Here is a 22,352-nt window from a genome sequence, read left to right as displayed (position 1 = left end):
TAGTCTCTGAAAGTTGCACCAAATAGTTGTCAAATAGATTTACACCAGGGAGATCAATCATTTTAAAAATAATGAGGCTTTATGTTCAAGTTGGAACATTCGCTGGAATTCAGGGCACTGTGGGAAGGCACTGAGAGTGTCAGGTTGAGACTCTCAGCAGAGTGTTGAGGAGCACTTACTGTCATGTAGGGTGAAAGTGTTTATAGCAGTTGTTAGGTTTTTCTGCCAAATCTGTGTTCCCTTGGTGTGTTGTGCCATGTTTCCTCTTCTCTACCAGCCACATCTTATTGACTTGGGTGCCTTTCCTTAATATTTCTACTAGTTCCCACTCACTCACTTCCACAGAAAGACTTGCTTTCCTGTCTTTACTGCCTGCCAATGATTCTCTCAAATGGTGGTTCTTCTCCCTGGTTCTTTACCACTGAGGTGGATGGGATTCCTGATGGGATGGAATGATTTTGTGTGAGAGCTCCTCCTTGTATATGGAATGCTAGTGAGGATATCTTAGGGTGGCCACAGATGTTGTCGGGCCTTGTTGAAAGCCAGCATGTGGAGCCTTGCTCCTTATCTGATGTATTAGTTTTTTTAAAAATTTAATTGTAGTTGTATATGGGCAACATGCCTTTATTTTATTTGTATGCAGTTCTGAGGATGTAACCCAGTGCCTCACACATGCTAGGTAAGTGCTCTGCCACTGAGCTACAGCCCCAGCCCCCTGATTTATAGTTCTCCAATTAATTTAAATTCTATTCTTTTTTTTTTTTTTTTTTTGCCTTGAGTCAGAACTAAACCAAAAATACCTTAGGAAGTAGTTACTCCTGTCTGGCTAATCTGTTACGGAGAATGTTGACCTACTCTAGTATTTTTTTTATTTACTTTTTTTTTGGGGGGGGGGGTGCAGGGGTGGTACTAGGAATTGAACTCAAGGGCACTCAACCACTGAGCCACATCCCCGGCCCTATTTTGTATTTAGAGACAAGAGTCTCACTGAATTGCTTAACGCCTCGCTTTTTGCTGAGGCTGGCTTTGAACTCAGTCGGCCTGCCTTGGCCTCCCGAGCTGCTGGGATTACAGGCATAATCTGTAGACTCATGAAAACTATTGAATGAATTTAGGAGTTAAGCCTGAACTTTTATTTGGTCAGTATTTTACATATGAAATAGAAGAGAAGCATGCTCTTAGACCACTGAATTGGGTGTTATGCTTTATTAAAGAGCCACTATTAAGACTTAATTTTAATTTTTGTTCTTTCAATTCTTTAGTCATAAGACAAAGATGACCACAACTCTTCATGACATGGTAGACCAACTGGAACAAATTCTCAGGTGAGAAAAATGAAGTCTTTTGGTACTGTGCCAACTAAGTGGGACTATCCAAGAAGTGTGACCCTAAGCCAGCCTTTTAGTCATTATTTCTCCTTTGACCTTGTATTTTTTTTCTGGTTGTTTTTTGAGTGAATCTCCCCAGTAATGAACGTACAGCTGCCTTGTTACTGCAGAATGGAAGAGTAGTAAGAGGCATGGGATTATAGACTGAGCCTGTATTCAAATCTAGACATTTCTGCTGTGTAATCTTTGAACTTGTGGTTTTCTTATTTTTAATTACTGAACTCGTGGAATTTGGGAATTAATATTATATGAAGCATTTAAAGTCCCTTAAACATAACAGGCACAAAAGAAATGATAATTTCTGCAGCAAGTATTTCATCTGACTTTTTTGGGTACAATATATTTAATTAGATCAAACTGTGCTAGAACCTTCATATTACTTGGTAATAGTTTTCTTTACTGTTCTGAGGAAACATTGAGTTATTTCTTTGAGATTGGAACATTCTTAATTTGCCATTTAAGAAGTCAATATTGTTAGTGTTTATGTGTGTGTCAATATGTAACATTAAAATATTTCAAATAAAATGTTAAGAATAACACTGTTCTTTCAATGTGTAATTATAGAAATTATAGATAATAACACCACTTTAGTAGTGGTAATATATATGGTAAAATATAACTTGGAGTTCAGTAATTTTATTCACTCAAATTAAGGGTCTTTAGGGTAAAAATTTTAAGCTGCACTTAAGGGAACAGAATGTTTTGTGTACCATGTATGAGTTAAATGAAGAACTAACTATTCATTTTTCTCAGGACCTCCATTTATTATTAGCTTGATTTTTATTATTCTATGTTCTGAAAATTATACAGTTGTATTTCTTACAGAATGTTTAATAAATTCAAGTGCTTCCTATTACAAGTTGACTTTTCACTACTCCTTTTATCTGTTTGCCTAATGAAACCTAGAAAAGATATTTCACTGAGATACAATGAAATAGTCATAATTTATTTACTGCGTGTTTGTGGTTCTTATGCCCCCAGTACCTCAAGAAAACGGTACTATCCTATAGGTCTCTGTATTATGCTTAGGTTTTATTTTTAATGTGTGGGTGGGTGGTTTTTTTTTTTTTTTTTGGGTACTGGGATTGAACTCAGGGGCACTTATCCACTGAGCCACATCCCCAACCCTATGTTATGTTTTAGAGACAGAGTGTCACCAAGTTGCTAAGCGCCTCGCCATTGCTGAGGCTGGCTTTGAACTTGTAATCCTCCTGTCTCAGCCTTCCACTCCGTGTGACACTGTGCCTGGCTGTAGGTCTTATTTTAAAATAAGAACTCTTTAGTCTTGTTGCCCCTCAGAGCTACAAATCATAGAATTGTTAACGAGTTAAAATTGGGCAATGAAATTATATATTTGGTTTATTTTACTGATTTGTGTTATTATGGCAGAGGGAAATTGCTAAAATAATTTTGAAATAAAAATGCCCTTTTTAAAAAATATGCTTTAGTCCAGGTATATTCTAATGAAAGTCAACGGGGAAAATAAGATTTGAAATATAATGAGCTTTGTTTTTCTTAAAATATAAAACTGGATCATATTGTGTGATGCTCTTTGTTTTAATACTAGAACTTAAGTATTTGTATGTTTAAGATTCTTAGAGTCCTTTTGTTTGGCAGCAAGATTTTAAATAATTCTTTTTTCACTTACAGTGTGTCAGAGCTTTTGGAAAAACATGGACTTGAGAAACCTATTTCATTTGTTAAGAACACTCAGTCTAGCACTGAAGAGGCTCGAAAGCTGATGGTTAGATTGACCAGGCACGCTGGTCGGAAGTGAGTCGTTAAAACTCATACGCATATACAGTTTGATAAGGTTTGACATATATATGCTCATGAAACCATCAGTATTGTCAGGTTCATGAATATATTCATTCCCCTTAAGAGTTTGCTATTGCTTCTTTACGATCCATTCCTGCCAGCTTTTCCTCAAGTCCACGTTCCCTTACAAGGTCAGATCTACTTTCTGTCCCTTTACATGTTACTTTACATTTCCCAGAACTTGGTGTAAATGAATCATCCGTATTTTGTGGTGGTTATTTGACATCTTGTACTCAACAGAATATTTTGATTCATTCAGTAGCTCATTCATTTTTATTTGCTGAGTAGTATTTCATTGCTTGGATTAATCTCACCTTATTTAACTATTCTATTAGTGGACATTTGGATGGTTTCAAGTTTTGACTTCTACAAATATATCTGCTGTAGATACAGATTTCAATTTCTCTTGAACAAATACATAAAGGTGAACTGGCAGGATCCTGGTAGGTAGATGGTTAACTTGGGAGAGGGGCCAACTGCCAAGCTGTTTACCAAAGTATCTGTATCGTTTTATTTTAACCAGTCTTGTAGGAGAGTTCAGCTGTTCTACATCCTCATCAATACTTAGGATTGGTCAGTTTTGTTAAGCTCTGCTATTTTAATAGGTATGTGGTAGTATCTGATTTTGGTTTTAGTTGCATGTCTTTAATAATGTTGGGGATCCTTTTATAGGCTTATTTGACGAGTCTCTTTTCAGGTTTTTTTTTTCCTTTGGTACTATATGTTGAATCCAGATGTGCTTTATCACCGAGTTAAATCCCTAGTCCTTTGTAAAAATTATTTTGAGAAAGGGTCTTGCTAAGTTGCTTAGGGCCTTGCTATTGCTGAGGCTGGCTTTGAATTTGATTCTCCTGCCTCAGCCTCCTGAGCTGCTGGAATTACAGGTGTAATTCAGGAGGGGCTTATTTTTTTAAAATCGTGTCTTTGGTTTTTATTTTTAATATGTTCAGGATACATGCTCCTTGTTAGACATATGCTGTGTAATCTTTTCTCCACTTGGGCCTTATCTTTCCATTCTCTTATTTGTCTTTTTAAAAGCATATTTTTAAAAATCAATTGGTGGTTCTTGAATTTTGCTTTTGTTTTCATATCTAAAAAATATTTACCACAGACTTTTATATTTACCTTTTATAGCAGAATTTTTAGTTGTATGTTTATTTTTAGGTTCATGATGCATTTTGAGAGTTTACTTTTATTGTTCAAAGTATGCATCACATTGGAATGAGTTTTTGGTGCTAGGAGTCAAACCTAGGGCCTCATACACACTAGGCAAGGAGTCTACCATTGAGCCACATTCCCAGCCCTCACATCTGAGTGTTAACCACACTACTTGTTGAAAATACTGTCATTTCTCTACCTACTTTGCAACTTTGAAAATCAATTGTGCATATGTGTAAGGGTGATTTTTTAAAATCTTTATTCTGTTCATTAATTTTTCATTCTTTCAAAAGCACATTACACTGGTTATTATAGATCTATAATAAATCTTGACATTAGTTAATATTAGTCTCTCAACTTTTTTCTTTTTCAAATTTGTTTTGCTTATTATAGGGTCTTTCCATTTACATATGAACTTTAAAATCAACATGTCAAGTGTTCTCATTTGGGATTTTGGTAGGGATTACATCAAATTTATATATTTTGGAGGCATTGCTATCCTAAATCCCTATTAACTCTTCTATTCCATGAACACAGTACACCTCTCTATTTACTTGGGTCTTTAATGATTGTGTTGCTTTTGATGCACAAATCTCATACTTATTTTGTTAAATTGATTTCTAATATTATTTGTTGATGCTATTGTAAATGAAATTGCTTTCTTAATTTTAAATTGTCCATTCCTAGGATGTAATGAAATACACTTGATTTTTGATACATTGATCTTGTGTTTTTTAACTTTGTTGGACTGACTAGCTTGAAGAGTTTCTCTGCAGACTTCATAGTCCTGGATGCTAAAGTAGAAAGCTGCTATGTGCTTGGAAAGCTGAGAGTAGTCAGAATGGAGGGCATGTGGCTTGTACAGTGTGTGCTAATCAGGATTGTTGTAAGCAACATCTCTCGTCTTTTCCAGTCACGACCTCCCTTCAATACATAACTTTGCCCCTTTTTACTGCTGGATGCAAATAAAATTCTATAGTATGTACTCTTTTATGTAGTCTCCCCGCATTATATTGGTGAGATTCATCTACATTGTTGGTATATCATTTGTTCATTCTCATTGTTGTAAAATATTTCATTTTGTGAATATGATACATTATTTATAAATTCTATGTTATGGTCATTTTGATTATTTCTCGGTTTTGCTTGTTCTTAATACTATTTCTATGAATAATTTTAATTTTTAAAAATTTGTTCTTTTTAATTAAACATGATAATAGAATATATTTTGACATTTAAACAAATCTGAAGTATATCTTATTCTAATAAAGATCCCAGTCTCCTGTTGTACGTATGTTGGAGATTCACTGTGCTATGCTTACATATGTACATAGGAAAGTTAAGTCAGATTCATTCCTCTTTCCTATACATATGTCTTAGGATATATATGCATGTGTTTTTCTTGAATACCATACCTACTTAGCATACAATTGTTGAGTTATAGAATATACCTGAGACCAACTTTAGGAGATTCTGCCAAATCATATTTCACAATTATTGTGTGTGTTGCTCTAGCAATATATAGTTATTTGATACTGAGTTTTTTTCCCTTTCCTCCTTTTTTAAGCAAATACTATAGCATTTTACTGAAATCCTAATGTGTATTTCCCTAATGACGATGAAGTTGGGAACTTTATAATAGGATCAAAACATAACATTTCTAGCAATAAATCTAAAATGAAATATATAAATCATATACACTGAAAATTCCAAACACTGAGAACAATAATAGACATAAAAAATGGAGAAATATACCTCATGTTTGTTGATTGGAAGATACAGTAGTATAAAAATGTCAGTTCTGCCTAAGCTGATCTATTCTTTTCCTGCATTCCTATAAGGATTCTAATATATGTACATATTAAACTAAGAGCTGCGCAAGTATAAAATTTGTTCAGTGGAAATGTTATTTTCTGATGCTGATCAGAAAATATTTGTGTTGCTCAATAATTTGGTGAATATGTGACTTTTTCACATTCTATTTCTGTTGCTTAAAACAGTTTCTAACAGTTTATAGGTAATGAGTCTTTTCAAACGAATGAGTGAATAAATGTAAAAAGATAATGTTAAATTTGATAACTAGAACATTTGTATTTACACTAATTCTGTATGTTTCTATGTTAACTTCATTTGAAGTATAACAGTCATTCTAAGGAAGTTAGAAATTTTGCCGAGTTTCTCTTTGGAAATTTATTTAAAACCAGTTATAAGAGAGACAGGACAACTGAACTCATTAGTTAACGTTTACGTTTCTTAAATATTTATGAATTTTTAATTTACCTTATTTTATGACTATTTTGTTATGGATTTTGACATACTAAGTGTCTGTATTATGCTTGATGTCAGGCATCTGAGGAAGAAAGACATGACACCTTTCTGGACTGGTTGGAGCTATGCCCAGTTAAATTATACTAACAGAATACTCATGAAATCTGTGAGAATTAACAGATTACCTTGTAGAAAAGTTGGCAACAGAGTTGAAAGGCATTTTGAAGTAGGTGGTATCCAAATGTTCCGTAATAAACTCTAAAGTTTTTTTTTAATCTATTATACTAGATTTTTAGGCAGGGAAATAAGCAGAGAGGACCTGTGACCTTTTGGCCTTTAGTGGAGATTCCAGATTGAAGATGGATGTGAAGATCAGAGAGGTGTGAGCTGGAGGTAGGGAGTGGAGGGTGATTCCCAAGGAGCAGGTGAGGTTAGATTCTGAACCTCTCCCTCAGGAGACTGTATAAAGATATGAAGAATGCTTGGGAAAAGCCTTCTAAAAAACTAATGCTGAAGGGGCAGGCTCACAGGAAGTAGGATCAAATAATGAGAGCTTTTCAAAATCCTTTTTTCTCTTATTTGAATTTTGAGTTATAGTTTAAAGATTAAAAAAAAACTCCGATGCTAATGAGACAGTCTTATATATTTCCCTCTTTTAAGAGCTGGTTCCACATCTTTTTAGGAAACCTGGTTTGACTACACCAGGTGGAATGAATTGCTTTTCCTGGAGATTCCCTGGCTTTTCCCATGTGCCTCCCTTGCTGCTGTCCCCATTTCTCGAAATAGCATCCTGTGGTTATTAAAGTCTGTACTTTACATTCCCCTTTAGATCACTCATTCTCTAGCACGAACGTGATCACCACCATACAGCTCAGATGGGATCTCACATATCAGCTGTCTGATTATTGAATGAATGATTAAGATTTTGTATGATTCAAGTCTTAAGATTTCTTAATGGCCGGAGGAATGCAACTCAGTGCTAGTAGCACTTGCCTCGAAGAGTGGGAGACTTGGGTTTGATCTCAAGTGCTGCAAAAGAACCAATCAATCAAAATGCAAAACAAAAATCCCACTTTCCTTTAAGAGGGGGAAAAAAATTCCTGTTCAAGTGGGGTGTGAGGTTCTGACTGCTCTAAAACCTTCTCTTTAATAGGAAAGCCTTGCTGTTGCTGCAAGATTGTCCTCACCCTGAGTTCCTTACATAATGTTGAAGTGTCTGAGGTTAATTTCTATTCAGTGACCTGTTTACTAAGAATACGGCCCATTTTCAAAGTAGTATGCTTAAAATGAATTTTAATTGTTATGTTACCATGGGTTGGCCTTCATCACCTCCACAATAGTCTTGTATATATTCTAAATGGTAGCAATGTCACAAAATCTGTTAAAACCAAGGTTGGACCATCTTGAATACAAGAGTGTTTTTCCCTTAAAAATCCACCTCTGTTCCAAAGCTGAAGTCATACTGTGTATGTGTGTGTTCAGGAATCTTGTTAATTTGCAAGCCTCCTGTTTAATTTCTTCAAGTTCTATTCTTCATTCTTATTTACTGAATGTTTTCTGAAGAAGGCCATTGTAAATAATGTTATAATTTATTTTAATTAGAACTCTATTTACGACTAGCCATGTGTGAGGAAACATTAACACCATCTGTCCCAGTGCTGATGGCTTCCTAGAAGAACAGCTGGGCTGTGAGGACTTGAGTTCAGCTAGATGATGCCTAGGTCCGATTTTATTGAGCTGGTGGAAGCTGGGGCCCTCACTTCATCAAACATTTCACTGTGTCTCCGCTTGCATACTAAAGCTGAAAGAGTCCTCCATTCTTTGAGGCCAGAGGGTAGAGTTCAAGTACTAATATCAAACTAAAGAAAACATTTTATGGATTATTCTGAGAAATTCTTGCCAATGTTATATATTTTGTGTGTGTGTGTGTATGCTAAAAACTGGTTTTCTTATGTATTACATATGAAACGAGAGTAATTATTCATTTTGTGTAGTATAAAATGCCAAAGGCAAGTGAAGCATATTCTTATTAAAAGAAGCATATACTTATTAAAATTTTTAGGAGAAGCTGGGCAAGGTAATGTGTGCCTTTTACTCCAAGAACTCGGGAAGTTGATGCAGGAGGATCACTTGAGCCCATGAGTTGCAGGACAGCCTAGAAAACAGTATCAAAAAAATTTTTATAGACGAGATTTTTTACAGAAATTACCCCTCAATAATGCATACTTTTTCTATAGAAATATTTATTATATGTGTACTGTCAATCTGCTCTTTTTAACACAGCACTTGGAAATAGTAATGATTTTTAAAAAATGCATTTTATGACATAAAGCCAAAAATGATTAACAAAAAGATACATTATCTAGTTGGTATTTGACAAACACAAAACTGAATCTACCCTTTTCAAACACTGAGATTCAGGGCTGGGGTTGTGGTTCGGTGATAGTGTGCTTGCGTTGTGTGCATGGGGTACTGGGTTTGATCCTCAGCACCACATAAATAAAATAACGGAATTGTGCCCATCTACAACTAAAAAAAATTGAGATTCATTATGTGGAACTTGAAAACAAATTTTAGGTAAACATAAATGATGATTGCAAACAAATATATATTAACCTAAGATGAACTTTTGAGAATTATAGTGTGTTCTTTCTACAAGGCAATATTAGTAATCATCTGTAACTTAAACAAATGTATTTGTAACTTCATTTTCATTGTTGAAAACTTAATACCAGAAAAACTGGAAGTCTTTTTATATGTTCTAGTTTAAGTTCATCTTTATAATATAGATAAAAGGGAGCCTAGAACTCGGTATATTAAAAACTCAAGTTCATACAGGTAATTCAGCTTATAGGAGCATCTTGCATCAATGTTTGTGTTTCATCAGAATTATTATCCATTTCTTTTGAGACTGAGGTGGGCTTTGAGTTAGGAAAGTGAAATTCAGAAACATTAAATGACAGCTAATCTGTGACTATGGATGAAAATGTTAGCAAAACCCTTTCCCCTGCTACAGGAGATCTTGACCATTAATTCCCTGCTCTGTACCTCTGGAAGAAAACATAAAATGGTTTTTAATCAACCGAATTACAAAGTTCTCACTGCTTGGGTATAATTGATTGAACTGGTAAATTACTTCTGGCATGGAAGAAGTGTAAATGACCCAGAAATACCCTGTGGGACCTTTTCACTTTGGCCTTTCTTGAGTGTGGTCACTGGCATGTTTCTTAAGGGGCCTGGAACACTGTCTGTGGAATAGTTGCAGAGGGTCCTGGCTCTTGGGAACAGGAAGCTCCTTGCTATGCCCACAGGGTGACCTCCTGTAACTTCTCCATGAGGCTTCTTGTACCTGAACTGTCACCTGAGAAGGTGACTCTGCAGTATTCTGCAAGTTGCTCTATGGAATGCTGTCCATACTGTCACTGAAGGAACAACTCAAATGGCCCTGCTGTGTCATGGTTCCCATCCTGCCTTCAAATCCAGTGTCGCCTGTGGTTGCCCCATGTGTTTGAATGTTCAGTTGAAGACAGACCTCAGAGAGGAGGTGCACAGTGATGAAGATGAATTTGGAAATGAATTCCTGTCTCCAAATGCTTTTTCTTCATCGTAGCTGCTTTATCTTTTTGTGCTTTATTTTACCTTAGAAACTCACAACTTGTCGATTTGCCATTTACTGTTTCTGCTGCTCGTTTCGTGTCTAAGCAGCCTATGACGGGCTGATTTGGCAGCAGCTCTAGCATTGAGGTACAGCTTCCCAGCTTTTCCTTCTGTCTTCATATGAGATCATTTCTTTTTTTTTCAGGGATTTATTTTTTTTATTGGTTGTTTAAAACATTACAAAGCTCATGACATATCATCTTCCATACATTTGATTCAAGTGGGTTATGAACTCGCATTTTTTTTTACCCCAAATACAATATGGTATCATATGAGATCATTCTTAGTGATCACTTGGAATGGTGGTACTTGTTTGTTGTTCTTAACTTTTAACTAATAGAAGAGGGATCTTTCATGTTTTCAGTTTTCATCTTTTGTTTTTCCTCTGCTATTCCAGGCAGCCTCCTGTCGGTGAGTCTCATTGGAGAACCTTGCTGCAAGACATGTTAACCATGCAGCAGAATGTGTACACGTGTCTGGATCCCGATGCTTGTTATGAGGTAACTATACCTGTAAACTGCTGCCTTTTAATTTTTTACACTGTTGGTGACAAGGAAGATGATAAGCTGCACTGTGATACTCTTCAAATAGCTAATTGACTGGTACTTCCCGTTTAGTAGTTTTATACTCACTATTTTCCTATCTTTGCTTATTGCAACACCAAGTATTTAATGGGGTAGTCATAAGCTAGAAACAAAATTGTACATGACTTCTCTTTGTGGTGGTTATTAAAACTGTATTTAGTGGCTGAGGGTGTAACTCAGTGGTATAGTGCATTCTTAGCTTGTGTGAGGCCCTTAATTCAGTCCTCAGCATGCAACAAGACTATAAAACCAAAACAATATTTAATGTACCTTAGAAAACTCTTCCAGATTTGTCTTGTCTTCCTTTATCTTTGCAGAATTGCAGCAATCCTACTTGTTTCCCTATGTCTGTATCTCTTTATTGTTTATCCTATCAGGGTATTCTTCTAAAACAATGTTCATGTGCTCCCTTTCTTAAATGTGTTGCTTGATATCCATATAAATAACCAGATGAAATTTTAGCAGTGTAGTTGTTTGCATGGCATGGAGAGCCACAGCAGCCTGCATTCTCCTGTCCACTCCCACCTTGGTCACTCTCCACCATGAACTTATATTCCAGGAGCTCTATCAAATCTGACATGAATCCACCTATCCACCACCATGCTGGTCCACATTTCTGTGACTTTATGTACTTTGCCAGAAATATATTCCTTTTTCATTTACTTGGAACATCCCGATGCATTTTCAGGACTCAGCTCACTAATTATGTCCCCTAGGATACCTTCCTTTGTCTTTTCATATAACTTACCTCTGCTGTAGCTTTTCTTAAAATACAGTTTTTGCTTACATATGTGTTCCTTTGATTTGGTCATGAATTTGGTCATGGTCCTAGTTAGGATGAATGTGTTGGGATAATACCTTACATACCTCAGTGTTATGTTACGTCTGGAATGTAAAAAATGATGCTTAAGAAATGGTTGTCATTTTACTGGTAACATAATCCAGGGGGACTTATTTATTATTTTTGAAGGTTTGTATAATAACAATAAATTACTGATGATCCAACTAACTCATTTTTAATGAGATTCAGCCTAAAAGAGGTTTCGTATTTGAAGTTTCTTGTTAAATAAGTCATGTACAAAACCATATAGGGCATTCCTATAACAAAGCACAATCCATTTTATGGAATGAGGGTTGTAAAAATAGGTCTCTATTTTGTGAAATTGTTGAGTTTTTTAATTCAAGTAATTCAAACAAAACAATAACAGACTATTGAGAAAAGAATGATTTTATATTTGAAATTCAGGTTTTTAAATGCTTGACTGACTGTAAGGTTGATATTGTTGATTACAGTCTCACAGCACATACAATTGCCAGTAACTTCCTATTGTGTGTTAAAAACAAAACTTGAAATCAAATTTAGGAGAAAATAATCTGTATGCACTTGGAATCTAAAACTGACTTACTATGTCTGAAGTAGTATTTTTATATCACTGTGGTGGTGTTTTGGTACCTTCCTGTTTCGGATTAGGATTCTGATTCTGATTGAAAAATTGGCCATCTGTATGTTACACTTCAACTAGCTCCTTTGTGCAGTAATCTCTCATAACAACCGGATTGATATATTACATTTTAAAATATTGTAGTATCTTTTTATTAGGCTTGACATCTTAATGATATCTATTTGAGTGTCTCTCTGTTGAGAAAACATTTGAAACATTATGAAGATTCTAGAAGACAGTTGTATAGATTTGATAAACTTAGAAGTTTTAAATATCATTTTTGTACCTTTAAACTATGCTATATTGTCTTACTGACTTTCAGTTATTAGATTTTGCTGTCCTTGGAAAGTAATTTGAAACTTCAGTGGTGTAACTTTGAAAATATTACATAAAGATTTACTTACAGCCTGTAGAACAGAAATCCATACTGTTCATTTTAGCAAGACTTTAAGTTTTAGGATTAAATAATTGGAGTTTTCCAGCTTTTGCCTTGAGTCTTTATGGCTTGCTTGAATAAACCAGAGGTATAGAGAAACTGGTCCATGCTTGGAGGAAGCTGTTTTGGTTAGTCAGATGGAAGAAGTGATGAGGACTGTTCATTGATTTGCGTTCTACATAATATCTGTTTTATAGAAGATACTTCTTAGACATTAGTGACTTTTTTCTTACCAGACATCTCAATAGAGGCCTGGTCAAAAATGCTTCTGGTAAAGTGATAACAAGGGAATACAATGAAAACTTAATTATGAGGAAACTCTTTTCCATGAAATATATATATTTTTATCTTTTCTGTTTCTTATCTTCATCCAGCTGTGGAATGCTACGGAAGAACATTATTGGGGAAGTTCTTGTGCTAATTACAGATCGCATTATTAGTTTTCCTTAAAAGTTAAAAAAATTTTTTTTTAGTTATACATGGGCACAATATCTTTATTTTGTTTTTATGTGGTGCTGAGAATCGAACCCAATGCCTCACATGTGCCAGGCAAGTGCTCTGCCACTGAGCCACAACCCCAGCCCTATAGATCACATCATTAGTGTAGGCTTTAAAAGGATCACGTTAATACTTTATATAGTATGTATGCTTAATTAATTTATTACTTTTGTTAATTGATACTGTTAGTTGCCTCCTAGAATATAATGATATTTGCATGAACACTTTCTATCAGTGTCTTTTTATTGAAGTATTTTTTTGGGGGGGCTGGGGAGTTCCAAGGAGTGAACTCAGGGGTACTCAACCACTGAGCCACATCCCCAGCATTATTTTGTATTTTATTTAGAGACAGGGTCTGAGTTGCTTAGCACCTCACTTTTTGCTGAGGCTGGCTTTGAAGTCGTGATCCTCTGTCTTGGCCTCCTGAACTGCTGGGATTATAGGCATGTGCCACTATGTACAGCTTGAAATATTTTTTAATGTGCAGGTTGAAAAAAAATCTGTGCTATGTGGTATATCATAATTTTAATGACTAGGTTAAATATAACACTTGTAGCTTGTTTGTTTAGTTTGTGAGACTGAATTCAGATGGTTTAACCAGTTATAAGTTATGTATATCATATTCAAAGACTTCCTTTTAAAAATTGAAGTGATTATAGTTTAACAGAAGGGCCCTGGTTAAGGGTAGGGGAGTATATCTATTAGATGCTCTTTTTAATGAATATGAACTTTGAATACTTCTAACACCTTAAAATTATATGCTTTTGTTTTGGTTCAGTGAAATTATTCTTTCATCGTCCTAGAAGATGAATTTTTGTTATTCAAGTGAAATTAGCCAGTTTTGAAGGATATAATTTATTATTTTGTACCTCTTCAGTGTTATACAACCAGCGGATGTGGTTGAATGTGTTTTTTATTTCATTTGGATTTCAGAGCCTTCATTTTGTTAATGAGTCTGCCTTGTCTATCACTAATTCCTGTGTTTTTTTCCTTCCCAGATATTTACAGAAAGCCTTCTGTGCTCTAGTCGCCTTGAGAACATCCACCTAGCTGGTCAAATGATGCACTGCAGTGCTTGGTCAGTAAATCCTGCAGCCAGTGCGGCCCAGAAAGGAAAAATCCAGTACAGGGTCAGTTACGAGAAAAGTGTTGACTTGGTTTTGGCTGCCAGCAGAGAGTACTTCAACTCATCCACCAATCTTAGCGACAGCTGCATGGATCTGGCCAGGTAGAACACCTATTTTTTCATAAGAGAGGGGCAAGGCACAATGCACAAACTCCACCGTGACTTGATTCTTTATAAAATGTCACAAGTACAGTTATTTATTGCTTCAGTATAAAATGAAAACTAATGAGTTTTGAATATCCATTAACTTCATCTTGACCCAGTATCTCCAGCCTGTTTTTTGCTAAGTCATTTGTGCTGATTATCTATAAGTCTGTATTTTTCTTTTGTTGGAAGAGATTCATGTGATGGCATATAAATTCAAGTTCTGAAAATTCCTAGGATTTCTGGTCTGTCTCCTTTGCACAGTATTTGATCTGTTTAGAGACAAGAGACCTGATTAGATGATAAAGTTCAAAAGCTCCTTCCAAGTAGAAATATCTAGAATATAATTCAGTTCCTCTCTTGGCCTGTCTCATTAGTTTAATCCTCTTATTTAAATAGAAGAGTCTAAATTTTTAGATACTTAAAATTGAACTGATTTCCCCTGAAAGAATTTATTCATGATTTGAAATTAGTTTTTACAGTTAATTTTGATGAAATTAAAAGACTAATAAAGATGAAAAAATATATTACTTTATTATGATAAAAGCTTCAAAAATACTTCTATTAGTCCATTTTTCATTATTAAAATGAAATAACCTGAGACTAAGTACTTACAAAGATGAGGTGTTTATTTAGCTCATAGTTTTGGATGCTGAAAGTTTGAACCATAAAGGGATTATCTCTGCTGGGGGGCCCTTTACTACATCACCACTTGGCAGATGGCATCACAAAGGTGGGAGAGGGAGGAACCCATGGGAAGCCAGAGCAAGGGGACTGGGCCAGTCTTAGAACTTCTCACTAGTCCCCAATTCTTAAAGAAATATTACCACCACGATACTAGGGACTAAGCTCCCAACATCTGAACCCTTAAGGGACACTGAAACCATGACCAAACCATAACATTGATCTTACTTCTTCAATGCTGCAGGAGCTGAAAAGTGGCGTCCTTTCTCCTGCCATCTGACCAATTTCCTGATGTTCTTACCACTAGCTGTTTTCTCTCTTGTAGTGTCTAGTCCTATTACTACTACGTACTTCTCATCTAATTCATATCTTGGAAGTCTGAGTCTGTTTTTTTCTTTGATCTCCTTTTTTAGACTGTTCTAATTTGCTTAAAGCTAAATTGATTTTCATTCCTTTCTACAAACGGATTTTAAAATTGCTTTTAGTTCAATTAGCAGTTTCTGAGGACTTGGCTTTCTCATGTCCTCCATGAGTATTTGTTTCTTTGGTCAAACAAAAGAACTCAAGAAAAGGTAGGCAAGTGCTCTACCACTGAGCCACAATCCCATCACGGCCAGTACATTCTTATCTAGTAGTCTTGTTAACTAACTTTTTATTGAGAAAGCAATTAATATCCAAACAATGTAAGAAGGATATGAATGGGAACATTTTTCTCATTCTGTTTCCTCTAAATTTTCCTCAGTTATTTTTAAAATTAGTTTCTTCTGTATCTTTTCAAAATATTTTATTGAACATTATCCTCTTTCTTAAATAACAAGTTTTTCCTATTCATACAGTCTGTTTTAGTCATCTTTTGCATCATTGTGACCAAAAGACCAGATAAGAATAATGTGGAGGAGAGGAAGTTTGTTTGGGACCCCAGTTTCAGAGGTCTTAGTCTGCAGATGGCCTGCTCTGTAGCTCTGGCCTTGGGAAGCAGAAGGGCATGGCAGAGGAAAGCAGGTCAGATCATGCCCCCAGGAAGCAGAGAGCTCTGCTCACCAGGGCCCAAATATGGACCCACTGAATGCACGCCACAAGTGACCTGCCTTCTCTAGCCACACCCTATCTGCCTTTACTTAACACCCAGTTAATCCATATCCACGGACTAGATTAAGGCTCTCAAACCAAATTTCACCTGTGAACTTTCTTGCGTTGTCTCTCTCATGAGCTTTTTTTGGAGGCACCTCATATCTAAACTGTAACACATACCTTTTTTATGATCATTTCATACTCTTCGTATTTTACTTAAATATAAACATCAAATATATTTACTTAAATATAAACATCAAAATATTTAAAGCTTTTTCACTTTAATAATAAACTTTAGTATACAAGTATTAGAACATCACATATCTATAAAATATGTACATAAAATATTTGTGCATAAATTTTATGCTTTTATGATCAGTTAAAATATTTAGTTACTTAGAAATATTATTTATGAAAACACCCATTTCTTCTAGAATGCTTATATAATGTTCTATTACTATATTTTTGCTATTATAATTATCATGGCTAAAGAGGTTAAGGACAGGGAGAAAGACGGCAAAGCTCACAATGAATTAAAGACACGATTTGGGTATCATCCTACTTCATATACAAACAAATGAAATTGTGGTATGTATGTGTAATAAAGATTGTAATGCAAAAAAACAGTACACGTATAAAGATATGAATTGGCATGAACCTACTTTATATACAAAGATGAAAAATTGTGCTCTATATGTGTAATAATAATTATAATGCATTCAGCTATTGTGTACTTAAAAATGAAATCAAATAAATAAAATCTCTCCTTATTAAAAATAACACACACCATTTTATATCTTGCTTTTATCACCTATGTTCTATCTTGAATGTTTTTTATATATAAGTACATATAAGTTTATTGCATTGTTTTTTAAATTTGTCTAAATTAGTTATATATGTCAGTAGAATGCATTTTTTGACACATCATACATAAAGGGAGTATAACTTTTCATTCTTCTGATTGTACATTATTTAAAATTAAATCGGTTGGGTAAGCATATATACACATAGAATGTTAGGTCCATTCTCTTTCCTACCCCAAACCTCTTGCCTTCCCTTCACTCCCCTCTAATCCATAATAAGTCTGTTCTTCTCTTGCCCCATCCCCTTATTATGAATTAGCATTCGAGTATCAGATAAAACATTCAGACTTTGGTTCCTTGGGGTTGACTTATGTTGCTTAGCATGCTATTGTCCATCTCTATCCATTTGCTGGCAAATGTCATAATTTCATTCTTTAAGGCTGAGTAATATTCCATTGTGTATATATAACACATTTTCTTTTTCTATGCATTTCTTGAAGGGCATCTATGTTGGTTCCATAATTTAGCTATTGGGAATTGAGCGGCTATAGACATTGATGTGGCTGTGTCAATATAATATGCTGGTTGTAAATCCTTTGGGAATAAACCAAGGAGTGGGATAACTGGATCAAATGGTGGTCGAATTCCAGTTTTTCTGAGGAATCTCATAATCCTTTCCAGAGTGGTTGCACCAATTTGCAGTCCCACCAGCAGTGTATGAGGGTACCTTCCCCCCACATCCTTGCCAACATTTATTGTTGTTTGTATTCTTGATTACCATTCTGAATGGAGTGATGTAATATTTTAGAGTAGTTGTGATTTACATTTCTTTTAATTGCTAGAGGTGTTGAACATATTTTCAAATATTTGCTGATTGATTGTATTTCTTCCGTGAAGTGTCTTTTCAGTTCCTTAGCCCATTTATTGATTGGGTTTTTTTTTGGTATAAGTTTGAGTTGTTTTTTGATAGTTATAGAATATTCCATTGTGTGACTTTTATAGGATTTATTAATTCCCAATTTGGTACGTTTTCTTTAAAAAAGCAGGCTGTGGAAATTATTGATAATACTACCTCTTGAGAAAGTATGGGCCTATCTGAAGTATAAATTTCCACATCTTAGAATTCCAGGGTTCAGAGGCAATTACATTTGAAGTATTTATAGAAACTACAAAGAAATCAGACTTTTTATAGTGATTTGGGAGTATAAGTGGGTGTTCAACTGATTTAAATCCTACAGGTTTGCAAGAACAAGCCAGGCCTGTTTGTATCACTCAGGCATATGGCATCTAGATACTCGCACCTAGGTCTGTGGTTTCAGCAGTTATTGGTCCTTAGAGGCATGACCTCTAATTTGCCAACTCTGCATTTCTCTCTATATCTTTAGAGAATATTGTTCATTAAACAAAAAAATGAATAAATAATACACTTTCTCTGAACTTTGAAAGTCTGTTTAAAATATTCTGTGTGTAGGTGTGATGACATGAGCTTGTAGTTTCAGCTACTTAAGATGCTGAGATGGGAGGGTTGCTTGAGCCTCAGGGTTTAAGACCGGCCTGGGCAAGAAAGTGAGACCCCTACCTCAAAAAAAATTTAAAAAACAAAACAAAACAAAAAAACCCAAACTTGATAGGCTCAATGTTTTCTTATATTAGCACATTACTTGTCTTTGTAATTTATGTCAGTATTTGTATTATCAATTGATTGCTTCTTTATTTTTTTAGATCAGAAAAAGGTTCTTTGTGCAGTCGATATTTCTATAGTTGATTTTGGAAAACCACATTGAGACAGAATTATTTTTTCTAAAAGGGAAATTGAAAATTAATTCTGTCTTTAAAAAACAGTCCTTTCTAATGTAATCATTACTTTTGTATTCATCAGTAAAGTAGCACTAAATGGAATTAGGATGCTTTATGCCATGATATTTGCCTTCCTCATGGGTTTACTATAAGAATTATGAAAAATAACAAAGCATCTAGCTGAATAAATACCTGCAATGGCATAGATTCATGATAAATATGTCTGGTCTCATGTTAAATATAGAACGATAATTTGGCAGAACATTTTTCTTTTTAAAAATCTAATTTCTCATAGGTGCTGCTTACAGCTGATAACAGATAAGCCCGCTGCCATTCAAGAGGAACTAGACCTTATCAGGGCCTTTGGATGTCTTGAAGAATTTGGGGTAAAGATTCTGCCTTTGCAAGGTGAGTTTTTTGCTTAGTATTGCATTGTTAGTAACTTGTTTTGTGCCAATTTATTAGTGTCCCTTTTTAGTTTTTGAAACCACAAGTATCTTTGGCTATTTAGTCCATTAGCAGTAGATTCTACATATTCTCTTCTTTTTCCAGTGAAATCTCAGTGGAAACCCATACAAAAAAATAAATTCAACATTTTACCATAAATTTATTTTTTAAATTCACATTTGCAGACTTTAAAAAAAAATATTAGTAAACGAGCAGTGAGGCTGCCTATAAAAATAAAAGTAGAATTTGGGAATTATAGATGAGTATTTCAGATTTACATTAGTTGTTAGTATATAGCTTATTCTGAATTTTGTTTCATTTCATAGATTTGATTATTTCTTTTTATACTTGATACAGAAAATTGTTTAAGTCAATTCTAAGTTTTGTGTAGAGTTTAGTTATTTAGTGTTTTTTTTTTCATAAAGCTGAAATTCTGGTGCCTAAATGTAAAAGGCCTTAAGGTTCCACTCAGAGAGCTTCCTCACACAGCCATTTGTCTCTTCTACTTTATGCTATGAGCACAGTGCCCAGCTCACGATGACCTGGACCTTAGCTGACCTAAGCTGATAAGTGGAAGGTAGATTTTCAGTTGCTTCAAACCCTAGATCCCAATGCCTTAAATGAAGAGGGTGTTTGGCTCTTGGGGGTGTGCTTGGCTGGATTCCCTGGCGGGCCATGTGTTCTCTCTTTTTTTTTTAATATTTATTCTAATTTGTATATATGACAGCACAATGTAATTTACTTCATATTACACATATGACACAATTTTTCGAGTCACTGATTCACACAAAGTATTATCACACCATTCATACATGTGGTGGTGATGTCTAACTCATTCCACCATCATTTCTACCCTCTTGCCCCTTCCCTTCCCCTCCCTCTCCTTTGCCCTTTCTAAAGTTCCTCCATTCCTCCCATGCTCACCCCCCTATTGCCATTATCAGTGAGCATCTTCATATCAAAGAAAACATACGTCCTTTGGTTTTTGGGGACTGGCTTACTTCACTTAACATTGTATTCTCCATCTATTTACGTGCAAGTCCCTGTTTTTAATTCCGAAAATGGTTGGAATTAGGACTGGGAGGAGGTGTATAGTGGAGTTCCCTCCATCTGTGTGTTGGTATGTTTACACAATGGATGTCACCTTTGGATAATAAGGCCTTGTAAGTTCCTTGGTGTCTTTGTCTTCTACAGTATTAGGTTGACTGGACCTCAAGGGATCTGGGTCTCAAACAATCTTATACTTTCATATGGGCCTAAATTTCTGCTTCTCAGACAGTAGACTTCAAAGAATATTATTGTTACTTTTAGTATCTTTGGAAGAGTATTTGTATATAAGTATAAATATCCTGTAGCATCTTAAGTATATGTAAGCTGATTATTAAGTCACTAGAAAATTATATTCAATTGTAGCATTAAATCAGTTTTGAAGCTCAAAATCTTTTAAAATTGTGAAGATTAATCAGTTACTGAAACTGCATTTTCTGTTTATCTTAAAATGTCTTAAATCATAAACTCCTTCCCCCTTAAACATTTAATTTCAGTTTTCAGTTAGGGAAGAGTTTGGAGCACAATGAAACTTTTACTCTGCCTTTATCCCTTGTGAGGTTATATTGTAGCATCGCTCTGTGCGTGTGCACATGGTACTTTAGTAATTAAACAGGATATAGAGAAACTTTTTATAGTTCCTCATATGCTATTGAACTTTAAAATGTTGAGCCCTGATTTTCTGTGATAATCCAATAGCAATATTTTGGCTTGTAATATTTATCAGCTTTATTGGCTACCGAGTTTAAATATTTACAACCAAACCCACTAGCCTGTAGCTTCTGAAAAATTTCAAATCAATGTGAAAATTTAAATTTAAAAATTTCTATTAGAACATTTGTCAGAAAAGCCCATGAATCCATAAGATGGAGACTGTTGGTACTAGCTAAATTATAATTAAAAAAACAAAGTGAAATAGCGTGTAACAATAGTTTCCTATGTTTGAGTCCAAGAAGTATTTGCATGTGTACATGCATGTATGTTCTTTTCCCTGTTATTTGGGTGTTTTGATTTTTATATTTGTTTTATTTGAGTGTATTTGTTTTTCACTATTCAAGTGAGTGGTTCTTGGATATTTCAGTTGTTCCCTGAGTTACTTCTGTCAAAAGGGAAGTCAGTGTTTTACTCACAGCATTGTGATTCTGCTTAGCTGGTTCTGTCATTTTTCTTTAACTGTGGGCAAGTATCTTTATGTTTCTTAGTGTTCCCCCCCTATTATTTGCCAAAGGGAGATACTGATAAGTACTGCAAGAATTATTTAAAAGGAATAAGTGGGGACTGGGGTTGTGGCTCAGTAGTACAGTGCTCATCTAGCATGGGCGAGGCCCTGGGTTCAATCCTCAGCACCACATAAAAATAAATAACTACAACTAAAAAATTAAAAATAAATAAATAAAAGGAGTAAGTGGATACATTTCTAGGCCTAGGATGTGGTAAGGCTGTACAAATATCAGTTATCATTTTCATTATTTTGCTTTAAGGCATTTTATAAATGAACATAGAATTAGTGTGGTCTTACCTGCCTTCTTATTCTCCCTCCCATCTTTCTATTCATTCAGTTTGCTTTCCTGCCTTTGATTCTTCTCATACCTCCAGCACTCAATTCCCTTTTCCTTCTTATTCCTTCTATTTTGTAAACATTAATTTATTAATGACACATTGAAAATAAGAGTCACATCATAGTGTCACATGAGTTTAAATCTGGTTCAGCTGCTTTGATAAGGCCTGTGGCAACAATGTCTGTGAGCTTCACCTTTCTTGGATGAGTGTAAAAATAGAACAGTCCCTAAGTAGTCCTAAAAGTTACATTCCAAAACACGGAGGAACCTTCCATTAGTGGATTCCACACTCCATAAGCGTTTCTGTCAATGTTGGTAGTGATATCAGCAACAATTTATATTTATTGACTTTTATGTTCCAAGTACACTTACATATATCCAGTAAGTCTCAAAGAATACCCTATAAGATAGTGATGATTACTTTT

At 34.9% G+C, this 22,352-nt stretch overlaps 1 protein-coding gene across 2 annotated transcripts in view; it reads left to right on the top strand.

The window, feature by feature from the left end:
* The window catches only part of Nbas (NBAS subunit of NRZ tethering complex), a 324,194-nt gene that overhangs the window by 144,644 nt on the left and 157,198 nt on the right, over nucleotides 1-22,352 (top strand). For both annotated transcript variants that reach the window (XM_026396378.2, XM_026395637.2), the window contains 5 exons: nucleotides 1,263-1,325; nucleotides 3,039-3,161; nucleotides 10,687-10,789; nucleotides 14,248-14,477; nucleotides 19,170-19,282. In XM_026396378.2, the coding sequence (XP_026252163.2) occupies nucleotides 1,263-1,325; nucleotides 3,039-3,161; nucleotides 10,687-10,789; nucleotides 14,248-14,477; nucleotides 19,170-19,282 (632 nt within the window). The remainder of the gene's footprint in view (nucleotides 1-1,262; nucleotides 1,326-3,038; nucleotides 3,162-10,686; nucleotides 10,790-14,247; nucleotides 14,478-19,169; nucleotides 19,283-22,352) is intronic.

Source organism: Urocitellus parryii, chromosome 12, assembly GCF_045843805.1.
Source record: "Urocitellus parryii isolate mUroPar1 chromosome 12, mUroPar1.hap1, whole genome shotgun sequence".
Lineage (NCBI taxonomy): Eukaryota > Metazoa > Chordata > Mammalia > Rodentia > Sciuridae > Urocitellus > Urocitellus parryii.
Note: the sequence above shows the minus strand (reverse complement) of the source record. Positions and strands in the feature narration are given on the sequence as shown.